At 43.7% G+C, this 25,326-nt stretch overlaps 1 protein-coding gene and 1 long non-coding RNA gene across 2 annotated transcripts; both read left to right on the forward strand.

Annotated features, from left to right (window-relative positions):
* The first annotated feature begins 238 nt into the window (after positions 1-238).
* gdpd3a (glycerophosphodiester phosphodiesterase domain containing 3a) lies at positions 239-24,904 on the forward strand. Its single transcript, XM_071353741.1, has 10 exons — positions 239-1,135; positions 1,469-1,511; positions 12,160-12,295; positions 12,564-12,609; positions 14,296-14,414; positions 16,579-16,668; positions 16,874-17,007; positions 17,308-17,367; positions 17,483-17,534; positions 24,176-24,904. Exons 1-10 carry the CDS (start codon positions 997-999, stop codon positions 24,302-24,304), a joined length of 948 nt encoding a protein of 315 aa, XP_071209842.1. The 5' UTR covers positions 239-996; the 3' UTR covers positions 24,305-24,904.
* On the forward strand, positions 18,669-23,872 carry LOC139547542 (uncharacterized). The gene is made up of 2 exons (XR_011669544.1): positions 18,669-22,021; positions 22,107-23,872. It is a non-coding gene; the product is annotated as an uncharacterized lncRNA (long non-coding RNA).
* Positions 24,905-25,326: the final 422 nt, after the last annotated feature.

The following is a 25,326-nucleotide window of genomic DNA, read 5'->3' on the forward strand; positions in this document are numbered from 1 at the left end:
GCCTATACTGTTAGCTCGCTCATATAATCTGTTGCTAGAGGTAGCACCCATTCTGTTATCATTACATTCATATACCCACCCATAAATGCATGTTATTTGAGGTTTGCTTTCAATGCATTTTATAGCCGCACTTCATGCAGGATAGTTCCGTCATTTACATGATCACACACACAGTGAAAGAGGGAGTTTGTGTAACAAAAGGCAGAAAAGCCTGAGAGAAGACCAATATATGCCACAGGGAAGGGAAAGAGAGAGAGGTGAGAGAGGCCAGCTCCTACTGACACTAGTATTTCATTAACTGATTTTACAGTTTTGTGTGGGTCCCAGTTACACGGTGAGAGGGTGAAAGAGGGAGAGTGCGAAGGAGGTTAGGTTGACTACAAACAGAACCCATGGAGGGAAGGAGAGTAGCGTTAGGTGAGGTTATGAGTAATAGTTTTTCTAGGCATTCGAGTGAATCTAATGGGAGTGGGACCTTGTGAGACTTCCTTCAGCTGCCTCCTTTGGCTGTACCAGTTTTTCAAGTCCTGTTTTTTTTCACAACATTCTGTTCTAGGCTGACAGGTGACTGATGGAAAGAGAAACCGAGTGATCAGATTAAGAGGAGCAGTTAAAGTGGAGGATAGAAAGAGCGAAGAGATTTGTGTGAAAGAGACAGTCGAGTGAAGTTTAGAATATGAGCAGGTCAATTGAATGTCTTTAGATGCACTCGAAGAGGTTTTGGAGTGGTTCCTTCATCGGTTGTTAGTTACCAGTGTTATGTAGCAGCTCGGTGGGGGATAGCTGAAAACTATTCAAAGTATTTTATTACAACTTGCAGAACAAGGGGACTCAACTCTGGCAGGTTTTTTCCATCAGTACTCAGCCTGACACTTGTAGGTGACCTATTAATTTATTGTTAGAGTGTCTAGGGGGATCCAAGGACCTCTGCCTTTTGATACTGTGCCTAATTGCTTTCGGACACTTTTGAGGACTGTTTTTGGAGGAGAATTGATTATGGCCAGCTCCCTGTACTTTATCCTTCCGGCCCTAGGGGGCTACACCCTGACGTCACTCTACCTGTTGAAGAACCCTCAGATCCTCCACAAGAAGAAACGGGCTGCCTTCCACTGCACCCACATCTCACACAGAGGAGGTAAGGAAGGAACAGTGGAAGGATGTAGTAGTCACCTTGCTTCTTCACCTTTCCTATGTAACCATTGATGTGAATGGGCTGGACTAGTGAAAGTTGAATGTTTGGAGCCTGTGGTGTAGCTGCAAGCAGGAGGGCTGAGTGACTTTATTGATTTGACCCAGAGTCACACTGTATCTTGATAAATATGTGGTTCTGATTTGAGATATCCTGCTGATTTGAGCTATCCCCATTTCAAGTCAGTGGGGATCATGGAAAAGCAGGCTATAGAGCGAGAGTCTTGGAGCTGGATAGGACACTGATATTCTCTGCTTTTCTTCTGATCTGTGTTGGCAGGAAGTGGCGAGAGGATAGAGAGCACCATGGAGGCCTTCACACAGTAAGTGACCAACCCTAACCAAACCTGACTTCAGATCAGTTACAGTGCTTATCATAAGTATTCACCCCCATTCGATTTCTTCACATTTGATTGTTTTACAAAGTGGTATATTTTTTTCAACGATATACACAAAATACATGTATTTCTATTTTTTATTTAACGAGTCAATGCATGTTAAACACCTTTGACAGCAATTACAGATGTGATTATTTTGGGGTAGGTCTCTAAGAGCTTTGCACACCTGGATTGTGAAATGTTTGCCCATTCTTTAAAAAAAATACTTCAAGCTCTGTCAATTTGGTTGTTGGTCAGTGCTAGACACAGACAGCCATTTTCATGTCTCGCCATCGATTTTCAAGCAGATTTAAGTCAAAACCGTAAGTACACCACTCAGGAACATTCACTCATTGGAAGCTGCTGAGGGGAGGATGGCTCATAATAATGGCTGGAATGGAGTGGTATCAACCACATGAAAGCCACGTCTTTAATGTTTTCGATACCATTCCATTCGACATTATTATGTGCCGTCCTCCCCTCAGCAGCCTTCACTGCGATTCACTATCTTCTAGGTTATTGTCCAGCTGAAAGGTGAATTTGTGTTTGGTGAAAAGCAGACTGAACCAGGTTTCCATTCAGTCAATACGCTCGGTACAACACAACTGTATGTGAGTCACACTCACGACTTCGATTGAAGAACTAAAATCACGCCTGACAAGGCCAATGAAATCAACGCCTCTCTGAAATCCTCCAATTCTTCCGCTCTTCACCTCGATGTCAGCAGGAATGATTCATGCCAAAAACAAACATCTTTGGAACATGAGACTGACTTTTTGCCAACTAAACTGTCACTTTGTGGTAGCGGTTGCTCACCCGTTGTGTGCAAACCAGTTAGTTATTCTATGGATTGCTTGGCCTGGCTGTAGCAATGAGCAAGATGGCTAACACGATGAAGGCTACCAAGCCGGGTCGGGACCATGCCCAAATTAATACAAATAAATTCACGTTTGTTGTCTTGTATGTCTCAGCTCTGTACATTCTCTGGCTGCCCTCGCTCAAATCAGTTTGTGTGTGGGACTAAGGGACGGTTTCACTAACTGTGTCTTGCCCCCAGCTGGCACTGTTCTGCTAGTCCAAGCCGCGGGTTCTCTTGACAATCGTGTAGCGTTCTTGAGGGGCCTTGGTGTTTCCGATAGTGACTTCCTCTCCCACTTGCCTGTACCTCGGCTGAGTCTGAGTTGCGGGACGCGGAGATGGTCTTTGTTTGGAGCAAATGTCTTGTCTGTCTGGGTGTGGTGTATGCGGTAGCTGCCTGCACCAAACCCGGCTCCTATGAGCTCTGTCGCCGGTTACTGGAGGCTACTCAAAGAGAGAGGGCGGCCAGGTTCGGTGGGTACCCCCCGCCGCCTGTGTCTGCCTTGGTCAAGCACTGCTTGCCTCTCTTCCCATAATCTTTTTTGATGAAGGGTCCCGGTCCCACCCTGGTGATCCGGTCCTACGTAGACTTTCGAGACCGGGCTAGCTAAACATGCGCTGCATAGCGTGCTAGCCACATTGGCTATTACTAGTTATTCCTGACGTCCCATGGTGGAGTTGCTTGGGTAGTTCTCTTGTTTAGTATATGTAGAGTTAAGTCACTTGGCTATTCTAAACGGACCATGCTGCAGTCAAAGAGGCTAGCTAGCTTAGACTAAAAAGCTTCCTGCCTAACGTCAGCTAGGATGATGCATAACTTCTGGCGAGTGAAACTTAGTAGATTTCCCCAAGCACCTCCGATGAGGAAACAGCCCCTGAGCACTTGGCTCAGGTAACCCCCAGAACGATGGTCCTTGGCACGGGTGTGAGCGACCAGTGCGCCCTTCCACAAAAACATGACTTTGACAACAGTGCCCCCACATTTGGTTACAGTCCAGACGAGGTACTACCTCAGCCCTAGCAGGAGCCCCCCCTTTGCCCTTTAAGTGGTTGTTGGTAGCAGAGTCAGGGGAATTAGCAGGGTTGGACACAACCATGTGTCGCATCTCTGCATGTCTGGCAGACATATCAGTGTGGATGACGGATCACCACCTCAAGCTGAACCTCGGCAAGACGGAGCTGCTCTTCCTCCCGGGGAAGGACTGCCCGTTCCATGATCTCGCCATCACGGTTGACAACTCCATTGTGTCCTCCTCCCAGAGTGAGAACCTTGGCGTGATCCTGGACAACACCCTGTCGTTCTCAACTAACATCAAGGCGGTGACCCGTTCCTGTAGGTTCATGCTCTACAACATTCGCAGAGTACGACCCTGCCTCACGCAGGAAGCGGCGCAGGTCCTAATCCAGGCACTTGTCATCTCCCGTCTGGATTACTGCAACTCGCTGTTGGCTGGGCTCCCTGCCTGTGCCATTAAACCCCTACAACTCATCCAGAACGCCGCAGCCCGTCTGGTGTTCAACTTTCCCAAGTTCTCTCACGTCACCCCGCTCCTCCGCTCTCTCCACTGGCTTCCAGTTGAAGCTCGCATCCGCTACAAGACCATGGTGCTTGCCTACGGAGCTGTGAGGGGAACGGCACCTCCGTACCTTCAGGCTCTGATCAGGCCCTACACCCAAACAAGGGCACTGCGTTCATCCACCTCTGGCCTGCTCGCCTCCCTACCTCTGAGGAAGTACAGTTCCCGCTCAGCCCAGTCAATCACCACCTTCCGGAGACACCTGAAACCCCACCTCTTTAAGGAATACCTAGGATAGGATAAAGTAATCCTTCTAACCCCCCCCCCCCCTTAAAAGAGTTAGATGCACTATTGTAAAGTGGTTGTTCCACTGGATATCATAAGGTGAATGCACCAATTTGTAAGTCGCTCTGGATAAGAGCGTCTGCTAAATGACTTAAATGTAAATGTAATTATCCCACACAAAGTCTCTTTGGCTGTCAAAAGTGGTGGAAATGGAAAAATAGATGCCATTCAGATTGCATTTCACGGGAGGCTCGCTGTCTGCACCGACCAATGGCGCGCATACGTAGTGTCACCCAGGAAGATGCCAATAGGGATGTCGGGGTACAAGCTACAATTTGTTGTGGCTTCCCCACACTTCTGCAGCATCTTCACTTCGACTGTTCCCGAGTCCTCAGCGCCTGTTTTGAGCGAGGAAATATCCTCCTGTCTCCAGAAGCAGGTGATCTGAGTGGTTCCTATCTTGAAGGTACAGTATTTCCTTGTTCCGAAAAGGGACGGGACTGTACATCCCATTCGAGACCTACGTGCCCTCAGCAAGCACCTTAGAGTATATATTCTGAATGTTCACGAGCCGACGGCTATTACAGCAGATTGGTTGGTATTACACACATTCATGCTACTGTCCCATATTCAGTCTCTACGATTCATAAGAAACCAGAAAAGAGCCATCTGACTCCATCTCAGCGCATTCCGTTTCTGGGTCACGAGCTAGACTCACTTGCGGATCACACTTTTCTATCCCCATGGTGGGGGTCTGGGTTCCGGCTCTGCTTAGCCAAATGTTGGCTTCTGTAATGGAAGTCGTTCCCCTTCGGCTACTGTTGATGCGGCCCTTCCAGTGCTGAGTGCTAGCCACTCACCTTGATGCATCTCACAGCCTAAACCAGGGGTGTCAAACATACGGCCCGCGGGCCGGAACCGGCCCCCAAGGAGGTTCGATCAGGCCCGCAGGATAATTTGAAAGTGGAAAAAATGCATAAAAGACATGGAATTAATATTTTTAATTCGCTGCAATTCATGGATTATCCGCTAAGGGGCGCACTCTTTCCATCAGAGTAGAAGACAAGCCGCATCACTGAGACAGACTGAAAACAGCAGACGGTATCAATGCGCCATCTGCTGCTTGTTACGACGTTGTTAATACCTTGGTCTCTACCTCTCCGCTACACCCTCATTAGCCAAAATGTCGTTATCCAAACGGAGAAAAGTAGATAAGGAGTGTAGAATTTTCAAAGAAAAATACAAGTCCAGACTAGACTAACACCTTTAAAATGCTGCCTTAGATACTGTTTGCATTGAAAGAATACAGCTCTGTGAAGATGAATCCTTACTGTGGTGATTTAAAAAAACACAAAAATTGTGTGATGGAATTCAAAAGTTCATACAACTCCATAAATTTTCAGTATGTATTGTATGTGTATGTATGTTTCATGTATGAAGTTTACAGATTTACAGGACAGGCGAACACTTTCTTCATTACACATTTAAAATCACTCTCCTTAGTTTGTAAGGTGTACGCAGGGATTACATTTAGATTTTATATGCGTATGTGTAAGTGGTTTTAAAATTCCTTTCTTTAAAAGTCTCATTTAATCTTAAAGTGCATTACTATATTTTTCAGTACCAATTAAAGTTTTGTGCCTTTGTACAATCAGTGGGATCAGTTGCAATGCATATTTGTGAATGATAAAAGTAAATTGCACATTTGTCTAAGGAAATATGAGGTGTTTCATGAAATGTTTTGTAAAAGGATAGTTCATTAAATTTCAATATTTTCCTAATGTTCTTGTGCTTCTTTACACCAAAACAAAGGAAAGACATGATATTTTGGTTATTTATAGCAGAGTATGGTATAATTTTAATGGTCCGGCCCACTTGACATCTCCCTAGGCCGTATGTGGCCCACGATGCGAAATGAGTTTGACACCCCTGGCCTAAACTGTTGCTTCGGGTGTCCCTGTTAGGCCAATGGGTTCAGGCCCGGTGGTGGGACCCTCTGCTATTCGCAGGGGGCTCCCATGGGCTGAGTTGTATCCCGCAAGGTGTTTACGACAGACGCATCCCCCCAAGGGTGGGGTGCGCTATACGAAGGCAACTCGATTCGAGGGGTACGGACAGTGGTGCAGAGCGCACTGCATATCAATTACCTGCAGCTCCTAACTGTGGATCTGGTGCTCAGGTGCCCCCCCCTTTTGTCTCTCTCCCTCCTAACCTTGGCTCGCTCCCTAATGCTGGGAAGCAGTGCGCACATGTTCTCGCTTTGGGTGACATATTTCCCCAGTTGCCTCATTTTGGGTGCAGATCTTTTATCCAGGTGGGACCCTATTTCTCAGGAGTGGAGGCTACACATCTGGGTGGTCTCCCAGATAAGGGCAAATGTTTGGCAGGGCCGACGTAGATCTTTATGCATCTCAGGAAAATGTGCAATGTCGGCTGTTTTTCTCAATGAGGGACCCGAGCTCTCCATTGGGAACTGGCGCACCAGTGGCCTTGGACTCCTTTACGCATTTCCCCCAGTGGAGCTGATTCAGCCCACATTGGAGATTTGCGCCTGGGGGGCTTTCGTTGATTCTTGTGGCTCCCCGTTGACCCAAGCAACCTTGGTTTGGGGAGATCAATCGCCTGTTGGGTGTGGTCCTGTGGCAACTCCCGCTGCGCAGGGGAGTTATTTAAAGAACGTTTGGGATATTTGTGCTGCGGTGAGTTGGGCATCACCACACACTTTTGTGAAGTTTTATCACTTGGATGTCACTACTCCCAGTTTTGCCCACAGCGGAGAGGAGAGGGTCATTAGGCAGCAGGTAGTGTGTGAAATACCCAGACCACTGGGCGGTCTGCCATGGGACATTTCATTTGGTATCCATTGGGCCCGGCTTGGGTTTGGATTCTAGTTACCCATACTTGTGTAGTACAGAGAATACTGACTGAAAGAGAACTTAATGTTATAACGAATAACTACTGTCCTCTGAAGGAGGGAAGCGAGGTACAACACCTGTTTGGCTCTGTGCTGCCCGGTTCTGGGCTTGGTGAAGAGCGAAACTGAATTGAAACCAAAAACTTGTCCATTGGAATTTGGTTGTACTTTTAGATTATTGAAAGGGGCAAGTATAACGCAAACGTCTAGCAACTCAAAGGTTGCGTGCTCGAATCTCATCACGGACAATTTGATAATTTTAGCTAATTAGCAACTTTGTAACTACTTAATTTTTGTTCCAGCTACTTTGCAACAACTTAGCATGTTAGCTAACCCTTCCCATAACCCTAACCTTAACCCTTTTAGCTAGCTCTTCCCCTAACCTTAATCCTTAAATTTAACTCCTAACCCTAATCTTAACCCCTAGGTAAATTTAGCATTAGCCACCTAGCTAATGCTAGCCACAACAAATTGAAATTCAAAACATATCATACGTTTAGCACATTTGTAACATATTATACCAATTGCAATTCTTGTACGCGTTGCAATTTGTAACATATAACAATTGTAATTCAAAACATATCATACGAAATGGATGATGGACAACCACAAATGAATACATACCATATGAAATGTAACGTGTCATACGTACAGAATAATATGAAATGCTCTGAGACCAGGGTGCAAATACACAATTTGAAGCAACCACATATTTAGCCATGGAGCACGATATGATTGGCCATTGAAGGGCCAAGCCTCGACACACAAACAACTTGTTTATTCATCAAAACCCATTCCTTTCGTGCCAACGGCAGCAACTGCACCGATAATTATGGTTGTGAAAATATCAAAAATATTTCTGACACAGCCCTGAACCTACAGCGCTACGGCCAACCGGACCATTGCGTTAGGTTTGTTAAAATAAAGCCCTGTGTATCAATACACCCAGTCAAGACAAAGATGCAGGTGCCCTTCCTAACCCAGTTGCCAGAGAGGAAGGAAACTTCTCAGGGATTTCACCATGAGGCCAATGGTGACTTTAAAAGAGTTACAGAGTTAAAAGGCTGTAATAGGAGAAAACTGAGGATGGATCAACAACATTGTAGTTACTCCACAATACTAACCTAATTTACAGAGTGAAAAGAAGGAAGCCTTTACATAATAAAAAATATTTCAAAACATGCATCCTATTTGCAACAAGGCAATAAAGTAATACTGCAAAAAATGTGGCAAAGCTATTAACTTTTTGTCCTGAATACTAACTGTTATGTTTGTGGCAAATCCAATACAACACATTATTGAAAACCACTCTTCATATTTTCAAGCATAGCGGTGGCTGCATTATGTCATGGGTATGCTTGTAATCGTTAAGGACAGGGGAGATTTTCAGGGTAAAAAAATATACAGAATGGAGCTAAGCAAAAGCAAAACCTGTTTCAGTCTACTTTTCCACCAGACACTGGGAGATGAATTCACCTTTCAGCAGGACAATAACCTAAAACACAATGCGAAATCTACCCTGGAGTTGCTTACCAAGAAGACAGTGAATGTTCCTGAGTGTCTGAGTTACAGTTTTGACTTAACTCTACTTGAAAATCTATTTCAAAACTTGAAAAAGGTTGTCCAACAATGATCAACAACAAATTTGACCGTTTGAAGAATTTTGAAAAGAATAATGGGCAAATGTTGCACAATCCAGATGTGGAAAGATCTTAGAGACTTACCCAGAAATACTCACAGCTGTAATCGATGCCAAAGGTTCTTCTACAGTGTATTATACAAGGGGTGGGTCTAATTTCTTATGTTTCACTGAGTCATGACTGAACGACGACACAGATAATATATAGCTGGCTGGGTTTTCCGTGCATCGGCAGGACAGAAAAACTACGAGAAGTGTGTCTATTTGTCAATAATAGCTGGTGCGTGATGTCTAATATTAAAGAAGTCTCAAGTTATTGCTTGCCTGAGGTAGAGTACCTCATGATAAGCTGTAGACCACACTTTCTACAAAGAGAGTTTGCATCTCTATTATTCGTAGCTGTCTATTTACCACCACAAACTTCTGCTGGCACTAAGACCGCACTCAACGAGCTGTATAAGGCCATAAGCAAACAAGAAAATGCTCATCCACAAACTGCGCTAATTTCTACCAGCATGTCACATGGGACTGCGGTTGAAAATTAGCCGGCTGGCTAAAACCGTCACTTTTACTGAAACGTTGATTAATGTGCACAGTCCCTGTAAAAATAAAAATAAACTCAAATAAACTCAAACATGTGCAACCAGAGGGAAAAAAACTCTAGAGCACCTTTATTCCACACACAGAGATGCATACAAAGCTCTCCCTTGCCCTCCATTTGGCAAATCTGACCACAATGCTAACCTTCTGATTCCTGCTTACAAGCAAAAACTAAAGCAGGAAGTACCATTGACTCACTTAATACGGAAGTGGTCAGATGACACGTATGGTGTTTTGCTAGCACAGACTGGAATATGTTCCGGGATTCATCCAATGGCATTGAGGAGCATACCACCTTAGTCACCGGCTTCATCAATAAGTGCATCTACGACATCGTCCCCACAGTGACCATACGTACATATCCCCACCAGAAGCCATGGATTACAGGCAACATCCACACTGAGCTAAAGGCTAGAGCTTCCGCTTTCAAGGAGCAGGACACTAATCTGGACTCTTATAAGAAATCCCACTATGCACTCAGACAAACCATCAAACAGCCAAAGCATCAATACAGGACTAAGATTGAGTCCTACTACACCAGCTCTGAAGCGCCTCGGATTTGGCAGGGCTTAAAAACTAGTACAGACTACAAAGGGAAACCCAGCCGCTAGCTGCCCATTGACGCGAGTCTACCAGACAAGCTAAATGCCTTTTATGCTCGCTTCGAGGCAAGCAACCCCGGAGCATGCATGAGAGCACTAGCTGTTCCGGACGACTATGTGATCACGCTCTCCGTAGTCGATGTAAGCAAGACCTTAGAACAGGTCAACATTCACAAAGCTGCGGGGTCTGACGGATTACCTGGACATGTACTCAGAGAACGCGTGGAACAACTGGAAAGTGTCTTCACTGACATTTTCAACCTCTCCCTGATCGAGTCTGTAATATCTACATGTTTCAAGCAGACCACCATAGTCCCTGTGCCCAAGAAAGCGAAGGTAACCTGCCTAAATTACTACCGCCCTGTAGCACTCACGTTGATTGCCATTAAGTGCTTTAAAAGGCTGGTCATGGCTCACATCAACACAATCATCCCGGAAAACCTAGACCCACTTCAGTTCGCATACCACCCCCAACAGATCCACTGATGATGCAATCTCAATCGCACTCCACACTGCCCTTTACCACCTGGACAAAAGGAACACCTATGTGAGAATGCTGTTCATCGACTACAGCTCAGCGTTCAACACCATCTTGACCGGTTGCATCACCGCCTGGTATGGCAACTGCTCGGCATCTGACCGTAAGGTGCTACAGAGGGTAGTGCGTACGGCCCAGTACATCCCTGGGGCCAAGCTTCCTGCCATCCGGGACCTATTTACTAGGTGGTGTCCAGAGGAAGGCCAAAAAATTGTCAAAGACTTCAGTCACCCAACTTTTGTTTCTACACTGATGCTACTCGCTGTTTATTATCTATGCATAGTCACTTTACCCCTACCTACATGTACAAATTACCTTGACAAACCTGTACCCCCACACATTGACTCAGTACCAGTACTCCCTGCATATAGCACAAACTTGATTGCTTATTTAATTTTTTACTTTAGCTTTTACTTTAACTCTATTTCTTCAACTGCATTGTTGGTTAAGGGTTTGTAAGTAAGCATTTCACGGTAAGGTCTACACATGTTGTATTCGGCGCATGTGACAAATAACATTTGATTTGATTTGATTTGAATCCTGAATGCTGATTGTTTAAAACCTCATTCAAGCCAGTGTCTATTCCACAAGTTACCACCGGTTAAATCTATGATGTTAAAATGCCTATTTACTCTGTTCCATCTGGCTGCGCAATCCACTGTCTCATCAACTGGGCCATGCAATTTATAAACTTGATCTCCACTATAAAATGCATCTAGGCATTATCTCACATTTCTTTTAGATTAACATTTTGTTTTCAACAAATACAAATAAATAACACTAGAAAGCAATTTAAACAAATGCAAATTAAGCTAATTTGCTGTTATTCTGGCTGCACTGTTTGACATGACTGTAAATTAGCCGTAGTTGGCTAGCTAGAATGCAAGGGATAAGAATGTTGCCAGCCAGTTTGGTTATCGAACATTTAGAACGAACGACTAGAACAATTTAGAACAAAAAGACTGAACAACTGGGTTGAGTCTCTGGCAACCAAACCGATAGAGCGAATGACCAGCCGGCTTGGGTAGCAACCTTAGATTTGTGTCGGGACTATATCTTGTGGAAGGATCAAATAGTATGAATAAATTCATCAAAATAAAATAAAATATGAAAATATGTCAATCATTATTTTAATATGTTGGTAACCCGTTGTACAAAAGTGATAATGCCCTCGAAGCCGGTGTTTGGAGGATACATTGGCACAGTTTTCCGGCCCTCGACAAACACCCATGCCAATATATACTCCAAACACCGGCATTATCACTTAATTGACTCAGGGGTGTGAATACAGTACTTATGTAAATGTTTTGGCGGTGTTTCAAATCGGTGAGCAGCTGCTCGTGTGGCCATTGTCACAAAGCCACACCCGTCCCACTAACGTTAGAAGTTCAGAACTAGAAAGTGTAGGCTGTATAGAAATAATGAAACTCATATTGAAAATCATGAAACAAAATATTTCAGCCTAATCGAAATGTAGATTGTATCACACATTCCAGTGTTGGAACTCTACTAATGTGCCGGTGTCCACAATATAATGATGCCGGGAGCCAGGTCTAACGCAGTTCCACCTAAGACACCATCAAATCAACAGCTATGCGGGTGTCAGCATTTAATCCCCCCCCCCCCTCCCCCCCCCCTCAGTGCGGTGGAGCAGGGTACAGGAATGCTGGAACTGGACTGTCACCTGACCCGGGATGGTCATGTGGTCGTGTCACATGATGAAAACCTCCTGAGGCAGACCGGCCATGATGTCACCATCTCCTCCCTAAACCTAGAGGTCAGAGGTCAAATGTATATTAAAACCATAGAAATACAATGTAAAACTCCCCTTGATTGTTGCTTGAACGCTCTTTGTGTTACCTTAGCTACTCTGACCTGAATGTGTATATATTATAATGTGTGTACATGTAGGCCCCCCTTTATAATCTGTTCCATACAATTTAAGTGTTTATGAGCTTTTATGAGCGGTTCCATACAACTTAAGCCAGTAATGAGACAGTTCATTCATTTTGTACTATAAAATACTAATTGTGTTTTCTTTTCAGGAGTTACCCCTGCAAAAGGACAGACTGGAGGTCACATTTTATGCAGGTATCCACTGTAACACATACACACACTACATGGCCAAAAGTATGTGGACACTTGGTCATCAAACATCTCATTCCAAAATCACCGGCATTAATATGGAGTTAGTCCCCCCTTTGCTGATATAACAGCATCCACTCTTCTGGGAAGGCTTTCCACTAGATGTTGGAACATTGCAGCGGAGACTTGCTTCCAATCAGCCACAAAAGCATTAGTGAGATTGGGCACTGAAGTTGGGCGATTCCAATAAATCCCAAAGGTGTTCAATGGGGTTGAGGTCAGGGCTTAATGCAGGCCGGTCAATTTCTTCCACACCGATCTCGAAAACCATTTCTGTATGGACCTCGCTTTGTGCACAGGGGCATTGTTATGCTGAACATGAAAGTGCCTTCCCCAAACTTTTGCCACAATGTTGGAAGCACAGAATCATCTAGAATGTCATTGTATGCGGAAGCGTCCCTTCACTGGAACTAAGGGGCTTAGGTCGAACCATGAAACAGCCCCAGGCCATTATTCCTCCTCCACCAAACTTTACAGTTGGCACTATGCATTGGGGCAGGTAGCATACTCCTGGCATCCGCCAAGTCCAGATTTGTTTGTCGGACTGTCAGATGGTGAATTGTGATTCATCACTATTGCTCCAGAGTCCAATGGCGGTGAGCTTCACACCACTCCAGCCAACACTTGGCATTGTGCATGGTGATCTTAGGCTTGTGTGTGGTTGCTCGGCCATGGAAACCCATTTCCCGACGAACAGTTATTGTACTGATGTTGCTTCCAGAAGCAGTTTCAAACTTGGTAGTGAGTGTTGCAACCGAGGACAGATGATTATTACGCGCTACGTGCTTCAGCCCTCGGTGATCCCGTTCTGTGAGCTTGTGTGTTCTACCACTTGGTGGCTGTGCCATTGTTGCTCCTAGACGTTTCCACTTCCCAATAACAGCACTTACAGTTGACAGCTCTAACAGGGCAGAAATTTGACGGACTGACTTGTTGGAAAGGTGGCATCCTATGGCGGTGCCACATTGAAAGTCACTTCAGTACGGGCCATTTTACTGCCAATGTTTGTCAAAGGAGATTGCATGGCTGTGTGCTTGATTTTATACACCTGCCAGCAACGGGTGTGGCAGAAATAGCCAAATCCACTTATTTGAAGGGTGTCCACATACTTTTGGTGATGCAGTGTATGTCTCGATCAGACCAACCGCGTCATTGCATCAATGCTGCGTAATAATTTCAATAGTCTTTTTTTCCATTATGTAATCCAATGTTTTTTGTGGCTATGTGTGCAACTAAAAGTTCAACATTGATCTTTTGCTACTATTTCTTTCAAGCCTAAGCATACAATTTTATGCATACCTTGCACCACACAGAACGCACTGCAACTGCCTCTGCAAGACAATGCTGCAAGGAAAATGCAGCATTCCATTGGAAATTAATGTACTTCTGGTGTACCAAAATGCAATAACGCTGTCGGTCTAATCGAGGTAATACACACACACAGATACACACATTCATCCACCATACTTCTCTGACAGAAGTGGGTCGATGGCATAGACAAATGCTCCTTGTGAGGTTTCGCACAATGTGTGCGTATATGCGTCCATGTGTGTGTGTGGATTATGATGACACTCACTACCTCACCCTTCTCCCTCCCATCCTCTCCCTTTCTTCCTTCCATTCCCACACCAGGCCACTACAGCACCGGTACAGACAGGAAGATCACCCTGTTGGAGGAAGTGTTCAGGAAGTTTCCTAAGATGCCAGTCAACATCGAGATCAAAGAGGACAACAGCTTGCTGATGGAGAAAGTACAGGACTAAGCTGAATCAAATCCAACTTTTTTAATCAAATTTCAACTTTACACTTTACATTGTTTTAAAGTGACCCCGCTTTATTTACAGAATATACTTTATAAATATGTCTGCGAGCAACAATGAACGGGGTTCACAGGATGACAGAAAGGACACAAGATAGTTGGATAACAAAGCAAGCACTATATCATGTAGGAACTATATTTATGTGCAAGCTCCTGAGTGGCGCAGCGGTCTAAGGCACTGCATCTCAGTACAAGAGGCGTTCACTGCAGTCCCTGGTTTGAATCCAGGCTGCATCACATCCGACCATGATTGGGAGTCCCATAGGGCAGCGCACAATTGGCCCAGCGTCCGGGTTTGGCCGGGGTAGGCCATCATTGTAAATAAGAATTTGTTCTTAACTGACTTGCCTAGTTAAATCAAGGCTCAAAGTAAAATGTGCAATCAGTGAAAGCATTACCATGGTTCGTGAGAATAATATTTTAAAAGTATTTTTATCATTAGCATATGTGCTAACATGCATTTATAGGTACAGTGCAGCCATATTTGAATACAGCAACTAAAACCATTAAAGACTGATGTAATGAGTCTAAATACAAAATCTGGACTGAATCTGACATAAGGTTAATTATTTTAACCCTTATTTTACCAGGTAAGTTGACTGAGAACATTCTCATCAACAACCTGGGGAATAGTTACAGGGGAGAGGAGATGAATTAGCCAATTGTGAACTGGGGATGATTAGGTGGCCAGATTTTGAATTTAGCCAGGACACCGGGGTTAACACTCCTAAGTGCCATGAGATCTTTAGTGACCACAGAGTCAGGAGACCTGTTTAACGTCCCATCCCGAAAGACAGCACCCTTCACGGGAATGTCCCCAATCACTGCCCTAGACCAGAGGAAAGGGTGCCTCATACTGGCCCTTCAACACCACTTCCAGCAGCATCTGGTTTCCCATCCAGGGACCAACCAGGAACAACCCTGCTTAGCTTCAGAAGCAAGCAAGCCAAAATTGTGGCAAATTTGTTCAGCATGAGGAAAGACACTTAGGTCAAACAGGGCAGTGGATATGAGGGTTTAAGTGAGACTCCTTATAACAGTGCCAATCAGTTTCCGTGTGCCAAATTAGAAATCTCTCTCTCTCTCTCTCTCTCTCTCTCTCTCTCTCTCTCTCTCTCTCTCTCTCTCTCTCTCTCTCTCTCTCTCTCTCTCTCTCTCTCTCTCTCTCTCTCTCTCTCTCTCTCTCTCTCTCTCTCTCTCTCTCTCTCTCTCTCTACATCTCTCTCTCTCTCTACATCTCTCTCTCTCTCCATCTCTACATCTCTCTCTCTCTACATCTCTCTCCATCTCTCTCTCTCTCTCTCTCTCTCTCTCTCTCTCTCTCTCTCTCTCTCTCTCTCTCTCTCTCTCTCTCTCTCTCTCTCTCTCTCTCTCTCTCTCTCTCTCTCTCTCTCTCTCTCTCTCAATTTCAATTCAAGGGGCTTTATTGGCATGGGAAACATGTGTTAACATTGCCAAAGCAAGTGAGGTAGATATTATACAAAAGTGAAATAAACAATACAAATTAACAGTAAACATTACACATACAGAAGTTTCAAAACAATAAAGACATTACAAATGTTATATTATATATATACAGTGTTGTAACAATGTACAAATGGTTAAAGCACACAAGTTAAAATAAATAAGCATAAATATGGGTTGTATTTACAATGGTGTTTGTTCTTCACTGGTTGCCCTTTTCTTGTGGCAACAGGTCACAAATCTTGCTGCTGTGATGGCACACTGTGGAATTTCTCCCAGTAGATATGGGAGTTTATCAAAATTGGATTTGTTTTCAAATTCTTTGTGGATCTGTGTAATCTGAGGGAAATATGTCTCTCTAATATGGTCATACATTGGGCAGGAGGTTAGGAAGTGCAGCTCAGTTTCCACCTCATTTTGTGGGCAGTGTGCACATAGCCTGTCTTCTCTTGAGAGCCATGTCTGCCTACGGCGGCCTTTCTCAATAGCTCTCTCTCTCTCTCTCTCTCTCTCTCTCTCTCTCTCTCTCTCTCTCTCTCTCTCTCTCTCTCTCTCTCTCTCTCTCTCTCTCTCTTTCTCTCTCTCTTTCTCTCTCTTCTCTCTCTCTCTCTCTCTCTCTCTCTCTCTCTCAGGTGTCCAACATGGTGAAACAGTATGATAGAGAGGACCTCACAGTGTGGGCGACTGTAGACTCTACCATTATGAAAAAGTGCCGCAGAACTGTAAGTGTCATCTAGGGGGAGATACAATAAACTGAACCAGGGGTCTCTAACTCCTGTCCTAGGGAGAGATTTTCTTCTTGCACTCTCTCAACCCACCCTCTCTCTCTTCCCTGTCCATCCTGCTCTCTTCTATCCCCATTCCCCCATCTCTCCCTCACCTCTCTCCTCCCCTCTCTCTCGCTCTGCTCTCCCTCTCTCCTTGTAGAACTCCACCATGCCCTATAGTTTCAGCATGAGACGAGGGCTACAGCTGCTCCTCCTTTACTACAGCGGCCTGCTGCCCTTTGTACCGCTGGGAGAGAGCTTCTTGCAGTTCTACCTCCCCCGCATTATCAACAGGTTTGTGCGTGTGTGTGTGTGTGTGTGTGTGTGTGTGCGCCATGTGTGTTTTTTTGCGTATTGGTTCCAAAGTTAATGTGCTGATACAGTACCTATCTGCCTTCACATTAATATGACTTCAGCATCATCTGTTATGTCTGTGCATGGATGTGTGTGGTCATATGTTTATCTTTGAGTATAGGTGCACACGGATGTGTGGTGACAGAGAGCTTTCTATTGTTCTTTCTGTCTGGCAACCCTGTGTGTGTGCGTGCATGTTGTAAATTGTAACTGTATCTAATCTCATTCTATTTGGTGCAGGACATATATTCCTGAGGAGCGTCTTCTGAAGAACAGAATGGTCATCTATCTGATAGAGAAGTGGGTACATTTACTACAGTAACAAAGCAGTTCCGTTTCCCTACTAAAAGCAACAGACCATATACAAGCTTTGATAAAAGATTAAACCACCTGATAATGTTTCATGTTGTTCCAGATTAACAATGAAGAAGAGTTTATTCAAACATCTGGCCAACAGAGGAATTCAGGTACAATATGTCATGGCCTTCAGTAGGCTCAGCAGAGCTCCTGTTACAGCCCACTTTCCCTTCTCAGACCTTTAAGAACTGTAGACACTGTGAGTGTGCAGGGCAAGGGGCAAACCTAGGAGGGGGTTCAATCCAGCCCGATTTTAGTGGAATTTCTCTGTTATACCAACACAGTCTCACATTCAATTCGCGCATATATGTACAAAATGTATTTCAGCAGATTTCGTGCGTTTTTGTGCATTTTTGGGCTGGTTAAATTCGTTTGAAAATACACGAATTTCTGTGCTACTTAATTTGTGCGAAAAGACACGAATTTAACCAGTAGGCGACACAAGCCTTTGCAACAACCATATAGACGCGATAATTTATATTTCATTTTTGTTCTTCTTAATGGCTAATTCAACGTCATGAATATACAGAAATGTTGTCTTTGTTTAACCATGTTTTAAAATGTGTCGTTGTATGCCTATATGTACTGTTTTAGACTTGCTGAACAGAATTTTTGAGAAAAGACGCACATTTACCTGCGACTTAATTAGTGGGAAATATTGTTTTATTAATGCCAATGCTGTTTTCTGTGCTTGATTTCGCTTAATACTTTGGATACTGGTGCACTTGTAATCAGAACGCCTTTTTGTCATGTAGGCAACCATACACGATTTTCTTCATAACCCATTTCATATTTCGTGGAGCCTAAATTACACAATTTTCTTCATAATGCATGTATTACATGTTAATGTAAAATAATGAATTATGTTGGCTTACACTTATGGCCTTTCCAAGGCCTTTCCATACCTTAAGGGAACATTTTAGCACTCGCCATATGGTTAGTGAGAAACGCCACATTGCAAATGTAAGGTCCCTTACTAGACGTCCTGCAACGTTTCTAAAATTCGCAGACGGCGTCGGGCCGTGCGCGGGGGAGAGATCTTTCAGGAAGTCATCAAACTAAATCTCTCGGACGTTCGGTTTCCGTTTTATAAAAATAACACATTTTGGTCATTTTTCCGCAGTCAAGGAAATTCCCACCAGAGGGAAAATAAATAATATTGCAAATGCACAAGCACATTGCAAATGCATGTGGCCTTTTCTCCTAAACGGAAAATATTTCGAAGACGTAATGGACATTTGGCCCCGAACAAGATGGCGTCGAGGCCTCAACGCTTTTTGAGTTATGGCCATTTTTCTGGGATTAAAGGTCAAAAACGTAAAGTAGGGTGCTAATTTGACCGCTTCACGTCAAAGTACATAAGCATACGGTGTCAGGAAAAAAAGAACCAGCCATTTATCTATCGTAATTTAAGAGAAATCGTACATTGACAAATTGGTCATGTTCACAAAAAGGAGTTAAAAAAAAAAAAGTTACAGATCCAGTTGCAGTGTGTTCAGACAAACATTTTTTAAGTGGGTCTCGAAGCTCTGCCACTGCATCGCAGTGCTAGCTGCGCCACCAGAGTCTCTGGGTTCGCGCCCAGGCTCTGCCGCAGCCGGCCGCGACCGGGAGGTCCGTTGGCCTAGCGTCGTCCGGGTTAGGGAGGGTTTGGCCGGTAGGGATATCCTTGTCTCATCGTGCTCCAGCGACTCCTGTGGCGGGCCGGGGGCAGTGCGCGCTAACCGAGGGAGCCGGGTGCACGGTGTTTCCTCCGACACATTGGTGCGGCTGGCTTCCGGGTTGGAGGCGCGCTGTGTTAAGAAGCAGGCTTGGTTGGGTTGTGCTTCGGAGGACGCGTGGCTTTCGACCTTCGTCTCTTCTGAGCCCATACGGGAGTTGTAGCGATGAGACAAGATAGTAATTACTAGCGATTGGATACCACGAAGAAAAGGGGATAAAAGGATGGAGTGAAAAAGTACGGTGCTTAAAGACACACAAAGCCTGAAATGGCATTGCCATTATCTCCAGGCCGTGCCGAGTTCAACGAGATGCCCCGCTTGACCGTAGCTAGCTCGGTCTGAGTGCAGCGACAGGGACAAGAAGAAGGACCCAAATGACCCTTTGACCTCAATTTCATATTTTTTTGCTTTTGGGAGACAGAGAGAGAACCGTTAAGGTTAGAAGCACAATTTGACCTCAGGAACGTTCCTAAGGTCCTCCCAATCTGTGCAAGCCTAACATTGACCGTGTGGCATTAACCCTTAATAGTTAAAAGAAGGTGTTTACATCAAACAGTTTACAATGACATGTCTCCCCATAGGAATACATTTCCTGCTCCCCTAAATTCAACCTGAAGCCTATGTGGGTTAATAATGCCTTATGAACCTGTCTTCGATGACAATCCATCAGGCCACTATGAGGTCTACCTGTGTCGATTCTAAAGATTCGATTTTAAATCACCCTAAAAGTGTTTGCCATACCCAACCTGCAGTTTGAGAGAAATAGTGCATTCAACCCTATGTAAATCAGTGAGTTCTTAACGTATAGACTTAAAACTCAGGATTCTGTAAAAGCCCACTCCAATGAGGATATGTGTTTACTTTCAGCTTCCTGTGCCAACCGGAAGTGCCATAATTGGTGTCAAAAGGGCTGTTTCGAAGGGTTAAAAAAGTCAAATCTTTCCAAAACTTAATATATGTGAATAGGCAACCCTCATGAACTGTAAATCAGTCATTCATCCCATCAGATTTCAAGGAAAAATTTACACACCCACACAGAAAGGATGGAGTGACACACTGAGGGGCTTAGAGGCAGACAGTGCCTGCAATAGTTACTTTTGTTTGAACTTTTAAAGAACCGTCAGACCTAGAGTTCTGAAACTTTACAAACCTGTTCTAGAGCTCAGGTCGATTAAGCACGGTGAGTTATGTGGCTCTAGAAGGTTCTCGGACCGATAAAAAGCCTCGGTGCATTTGCATTGACTTCAATTCATTTTGAGCATTACAAAATGGTGACATTTAGAAAAGTCCCAGAGTTGCAAGACTAGGTGCATTGAAACCGGCTCGGCCCATAGAGACGGACCCCGACATTTCTGTCCGATAGCTCATTCAAGGACCCCGTAGCAAGGCATGGAAAAAGTGGAATTTCAGCACCAATTAAGGTTTTGCTCGGGCACCGAATGACCTATCGAGCCGAAACTTGGGATTCGAGGTCGCCTCACATAGGGCTAAACATAATGTGAAAACTGGACCCGCAGCTAGAACATAACTACGTATTATTTGTTTTATTATGGTTTAAATGGAAGGCGCTGTGAATTTTGGGCCTGCTCTGAAATATGTGATAGTTGGCTTCTAAACGAGTTGGAAAAAGTGAGTTTGGAGTCAGATGGTATCAGTTTGGTGTCTGAAAATATCTAATTGGCTGATGGACACTGACTTGCTAGTTGACTTTTGTGCATCTGCAATATGTTTCAACAGTGAAAAACCACCAAAATAGCATTCTGAAATCACCACTAAAAATGACATCACCATAGCCGTGCCGAGTTCAACGAGATGCCCCGCTTGACCGTAGCTTGCTCGGTCTGAGCGCAGCGACAGTGACAAGAAGATGACCCTTGACCTACATTTCAAGTCTTTTGCTTTTGGGAGACAGAGAGAGAACTGTTAAGGTTTAGAAGCACAATTTGACCTCAGGAACGTTCCTAAGGTCTCTGTGCAAGCCTAACATTGACCGTGTGGCATTAACCCTTAACAGTTAAAAGAAGGTGTTTACATCAAACAGTTTACAATGACATCTCACCCCATAGGAACACATTGCCTGCACCCCTAAATTCAACCTGAAGCCTATGTGGGTTATGAATGTCTTATGAACCTGTCTTCAATGACAATCCATCAAGCCACTATGAGGTCTACCTGTGTTGATTCTAAGCTTCCTGGAGCAACCGGAAGTGATAAAATCACCCTAAAAGTGTTTTGCCATACCCAACCAGCAGTTTGTGATATATAGTGCATTCAACCCTGTGTAAATCAGTCAGTTCTTAACGTATAGACTTAAAACTCAGGATTCTGTAAAAGCATACCCCGATCAGGATATGTATTTACTTATAGCTTCCTGTGCCAACCGGAAGTGCCTTAAAATGGGGTCATAGGTGCTGTTTCGAAGGTTTAAAAAAGTCAGATCTTTCCAAAACTTTAAATGTGTGAATCGGTCAACCCTCATGAACTGTAAATCAGTAATTTCGCTAAACAGATGTCAAAGAAAAGCTCTCTCTCTCTCTCTCTCTCACTCACACACACACACACACACACACACACACACACACACACACACACACACACACACACACACACACACACACACACACACACACACACACACACACACACACACACACACACACACACACACACACACACACACACACACACACACACACACACACACACACACACACACACACACACACACACAGCAAGGATGGAGTGAAAAAGTATGGTGCTTAAAGACACACAGAGCCTTAAATGCTTTTAGGGGGGATCCAGACTTCCATACCCGCTCTGGGAGCGCTATACTACCGCCCCAAATCAATGGGTGCTGGCCTGAGTGATTTATGGAGGTTTTCAAAAAATATTCTGTTTTTTCTTCTGGAAAATATTTTATGTTTTTTCTTCTCGAGTCAATGGCCTGAGTGATTTATGGAGGTTTTCAAAAAATATTCTAAGTCCAAACTTTTCATGCACCTGGTATTTTTTTGGGGTTACCAGGCGTCATTTTTCAAAACGGTTGAAATTGCTTTTAGGGGGCATCCAGAGTGTCACATGACCGGATGAGGTAACTATTCTTGTTCTTCTTGTAACTTTCCGGTAGGCTAGAAGCTTTCCGGTGTATTGCTGCTCGACACAGGTCGACGCAGGTATTGCACTTGATTTATCGTTATCGTAACCGTAGGTGCAGCCAAGTGGAAATACGAAAGCTTTCTAGCTATTTCGCACTGACGGTAATTTGAACACAAGAACGTTTCTAGTGAAAAGGTGCTTACACTCAGAGCCATGTATTTACACTCAGCCACCCTAGCCTTATTACGGGTTAACGTTTTGGTAATTTTGGTTGGCCAACAAAATGTAAGACTACAATGACTGCATACGTTTCCCCAAATGTTATACGAAAAAAAAATGTTTTGTTATTGATGGACAATGGCAAGGCTGCCATTGTATTTTCAGTTACATTCTGTTCAATAAAAATGGTTTACACGTTTATTTTTTAAGAAATACATGGAACTATAACCGAATAAAACACCATTAACCATCATGCATTGCTTACATTCATTCTATCCTGAAAAGTCTGTTCAGAAAAATCGAAAACAGTACATATAGGCATAAAACCACAATGTTTTAATAGGGATTAAATAAAGACAATATATATATAACCTCTTATGGTTAAATGGTTAAAAAAAGACAAAATATCTATATATTCATAACGTAAAATAAATAAATACAGGCGATCGCGTCTATGGTTGTTGCAACGGCTTGTGTGTCGCCTACTGGTTAAATTCGTGTCTTTTCGCACGAATTAAGTAGCACAGAAATTCGTGTATTTTCGCACGAATTAAGTAGCACAGAAATTCGTGTATTTTCAAACGAATTGAACCACCCCAAAAATGCACAAAAACGCACGAAATCTGCTGAAATACATTTTGTACATATATGCGCGAATTGAATGTGAGGCTGGGCTGGTTATACTGATCTATGATGGGCTTTTGGATGATCAGTGGGCAATGGCCGGCCCCGCGAATTGAATGTGAGGCTGGGCTGGTTATACTGATCTATGATGGGCTTTTGGATGATCAGTGGGCAATGGCCGGCCCCCCCCCGGTGAAGTGAAGTGAAGGGGCCTGAATACTTTCTAAATGCACTGTATGGGTGGCACAAAATGGGATATGGGTGAGGGGAATGGGGGCGGGTATATGCAAATTGAATACTGTAGTTTCACCTCTTTGAAGTCAGGTAGATCACATTATTACGCTCTTTTTGTTTACAAAGCCCTGCTCCAGAAACTTCCGACTTACCTAACATCACTGTTAAGATTTAAAATGACAAGTTATCAAACCCGTTCACAGGGTTGGTTAACTCAGGAGACTCCTTTGGTATCCAGAGAGTTAGGTAAATCAGCCTTTAATTACCTTGCACCTTACTTGTGGAATGATCTACAATACATAAAAAATGTTGAGGAATTGGTGCCGCTATGGCATTTCAGGCAGTTGTTTGTTAGGGGACATTTTTACTGAAGAATTCGTCTGTTTTTTTGTTTTGCTTTTTGTATATTGTTGTGTATAATAACCTGTATATGAATGTGTAGTTCAATGTGTTTAGATGTGTATTGTGGTGCTTATACAGGGCTTGTCTGGAAAAGTGACTTTGGTCTGAGCATTGACTCCTTGTCAAAATAAAGGTTAAATACAAAAATTGTATTTACTATAGTTAAAAAAGTGTCGTGTTTTTGCGGACTGTAGTGTTTTTGCGGACATTACTGTAGTATTTACTACAGTGCTTATTTTTACGGATAATACTGTAGTATTCGCTATAATATTCTACACTATACTACAACATTATAAAGTTAAGGTACTACACAGGATCGAGGGATACTACAGTGCGTAGTACAGTATTCTACAGTAAACAAAAGTTCACTATAAAATTCTATAGTAAGTACTGTAGTATTTTATAGTAATCTGTACTATGTGGGATAACTGACGTCTGGCCCTCTTTGTCCTCAGGTGCACCTGTTCGTCTGCAATGAGGATCCGGACATTGAGGCGGCGTTCGAAGCAGGAGCCACAGGCGTCATGACAGACTACCCCACCCTCCTGACTGACTACCTACATAGACACAGGAGTCAAGACTGACAGCCCAAACCTCCAATCACACTACTGATTCACAAACAGGGTTCTTAACTGACAGCTCTAGCTACCTATCAAGAGACCACCACTCGTACGTTGTTTATCACTGAAAGAATCACACTTAAATCGCAATTTTCCTTCACAACTCCGGTCTCCACCAATGAGCAAAAGGACAGCTCTGTAAGGAAGTTGCCGAAAAGCACAGATCCAAGACCAGCGTACCTTTCCCAAATCCCAACCTTAACCAATAGAGGGAAAAACACAACCAATCTCTGATCAATGTCTTTAGGCAACTTCATTCCATCTACACAAAACGATGTCACTTACACTTACTGTCTTTTGGTTAATGGATTGTGGTCATATATTGACATCTCTCTGCAACCTCTCTGCAACCTTCCCAAACCCTAATGGATCTATCAGTGGCTGTCTGGATGTTGTTGGGGGGAAAAGGGATTTCTTTAAGTCTATATCCTTGACGTTTTCCCATGGTATTATGACATTAACATAATGGAACTGATTTTTGGGGTCTTTATGACAGGCTATACAAATTGTATGTTTATCAATGCGAAGATGATTTAAATAAATACTTGTATAGTTTTAAGTGTTCTCAAGACCAGCCTCCATTTGTTTATATCACTGGAAAATAACGGCTTCCAAAACACATACACACACAGTATTTATGTATTTACTTGCTTCACTTCCTCATTCTCTCAGCCCAGGAAATGATCAAAGTCCGCTCACATTTCTTAACAATAATCTACCAGCCAGTCAGATCTCAGTGGGAAACAAAGGCTGCACTTTCCTGACCTGGTTCTCTGTGTGTTGCATGCAGTATAACAAATAGGTTAATGAAATAAGTGGATAAATTCAAACACAACTCTTTAGAGACATGGTAAATGATTATGAAGACCTTATCCTTTAGACTTTGGAGAAATAGGGCTTCTGTGACGCACACAGCAGCCACAATGAATAAGAGCTGGAGACACAGGGCACTGGACTGGTTCATCTAAATCTAGATAAGAATATCA

The sequence above is a fragment of the Salvelinus alpinus genome, chromosome 1 (assembly GCF_045679555.1).
Source record: "Salvelinus alpinus chromosome 1, SLU_Salpinus.1, whole genome shotgun sequence".
In the NCBI taxonomy this organism is placed as follows: Eukaryota; Metazoa; Chordata; class Actinopteri; order Salmoniformes; family Salmonidae; genus Salvelinus; species Salvelinus alpinus.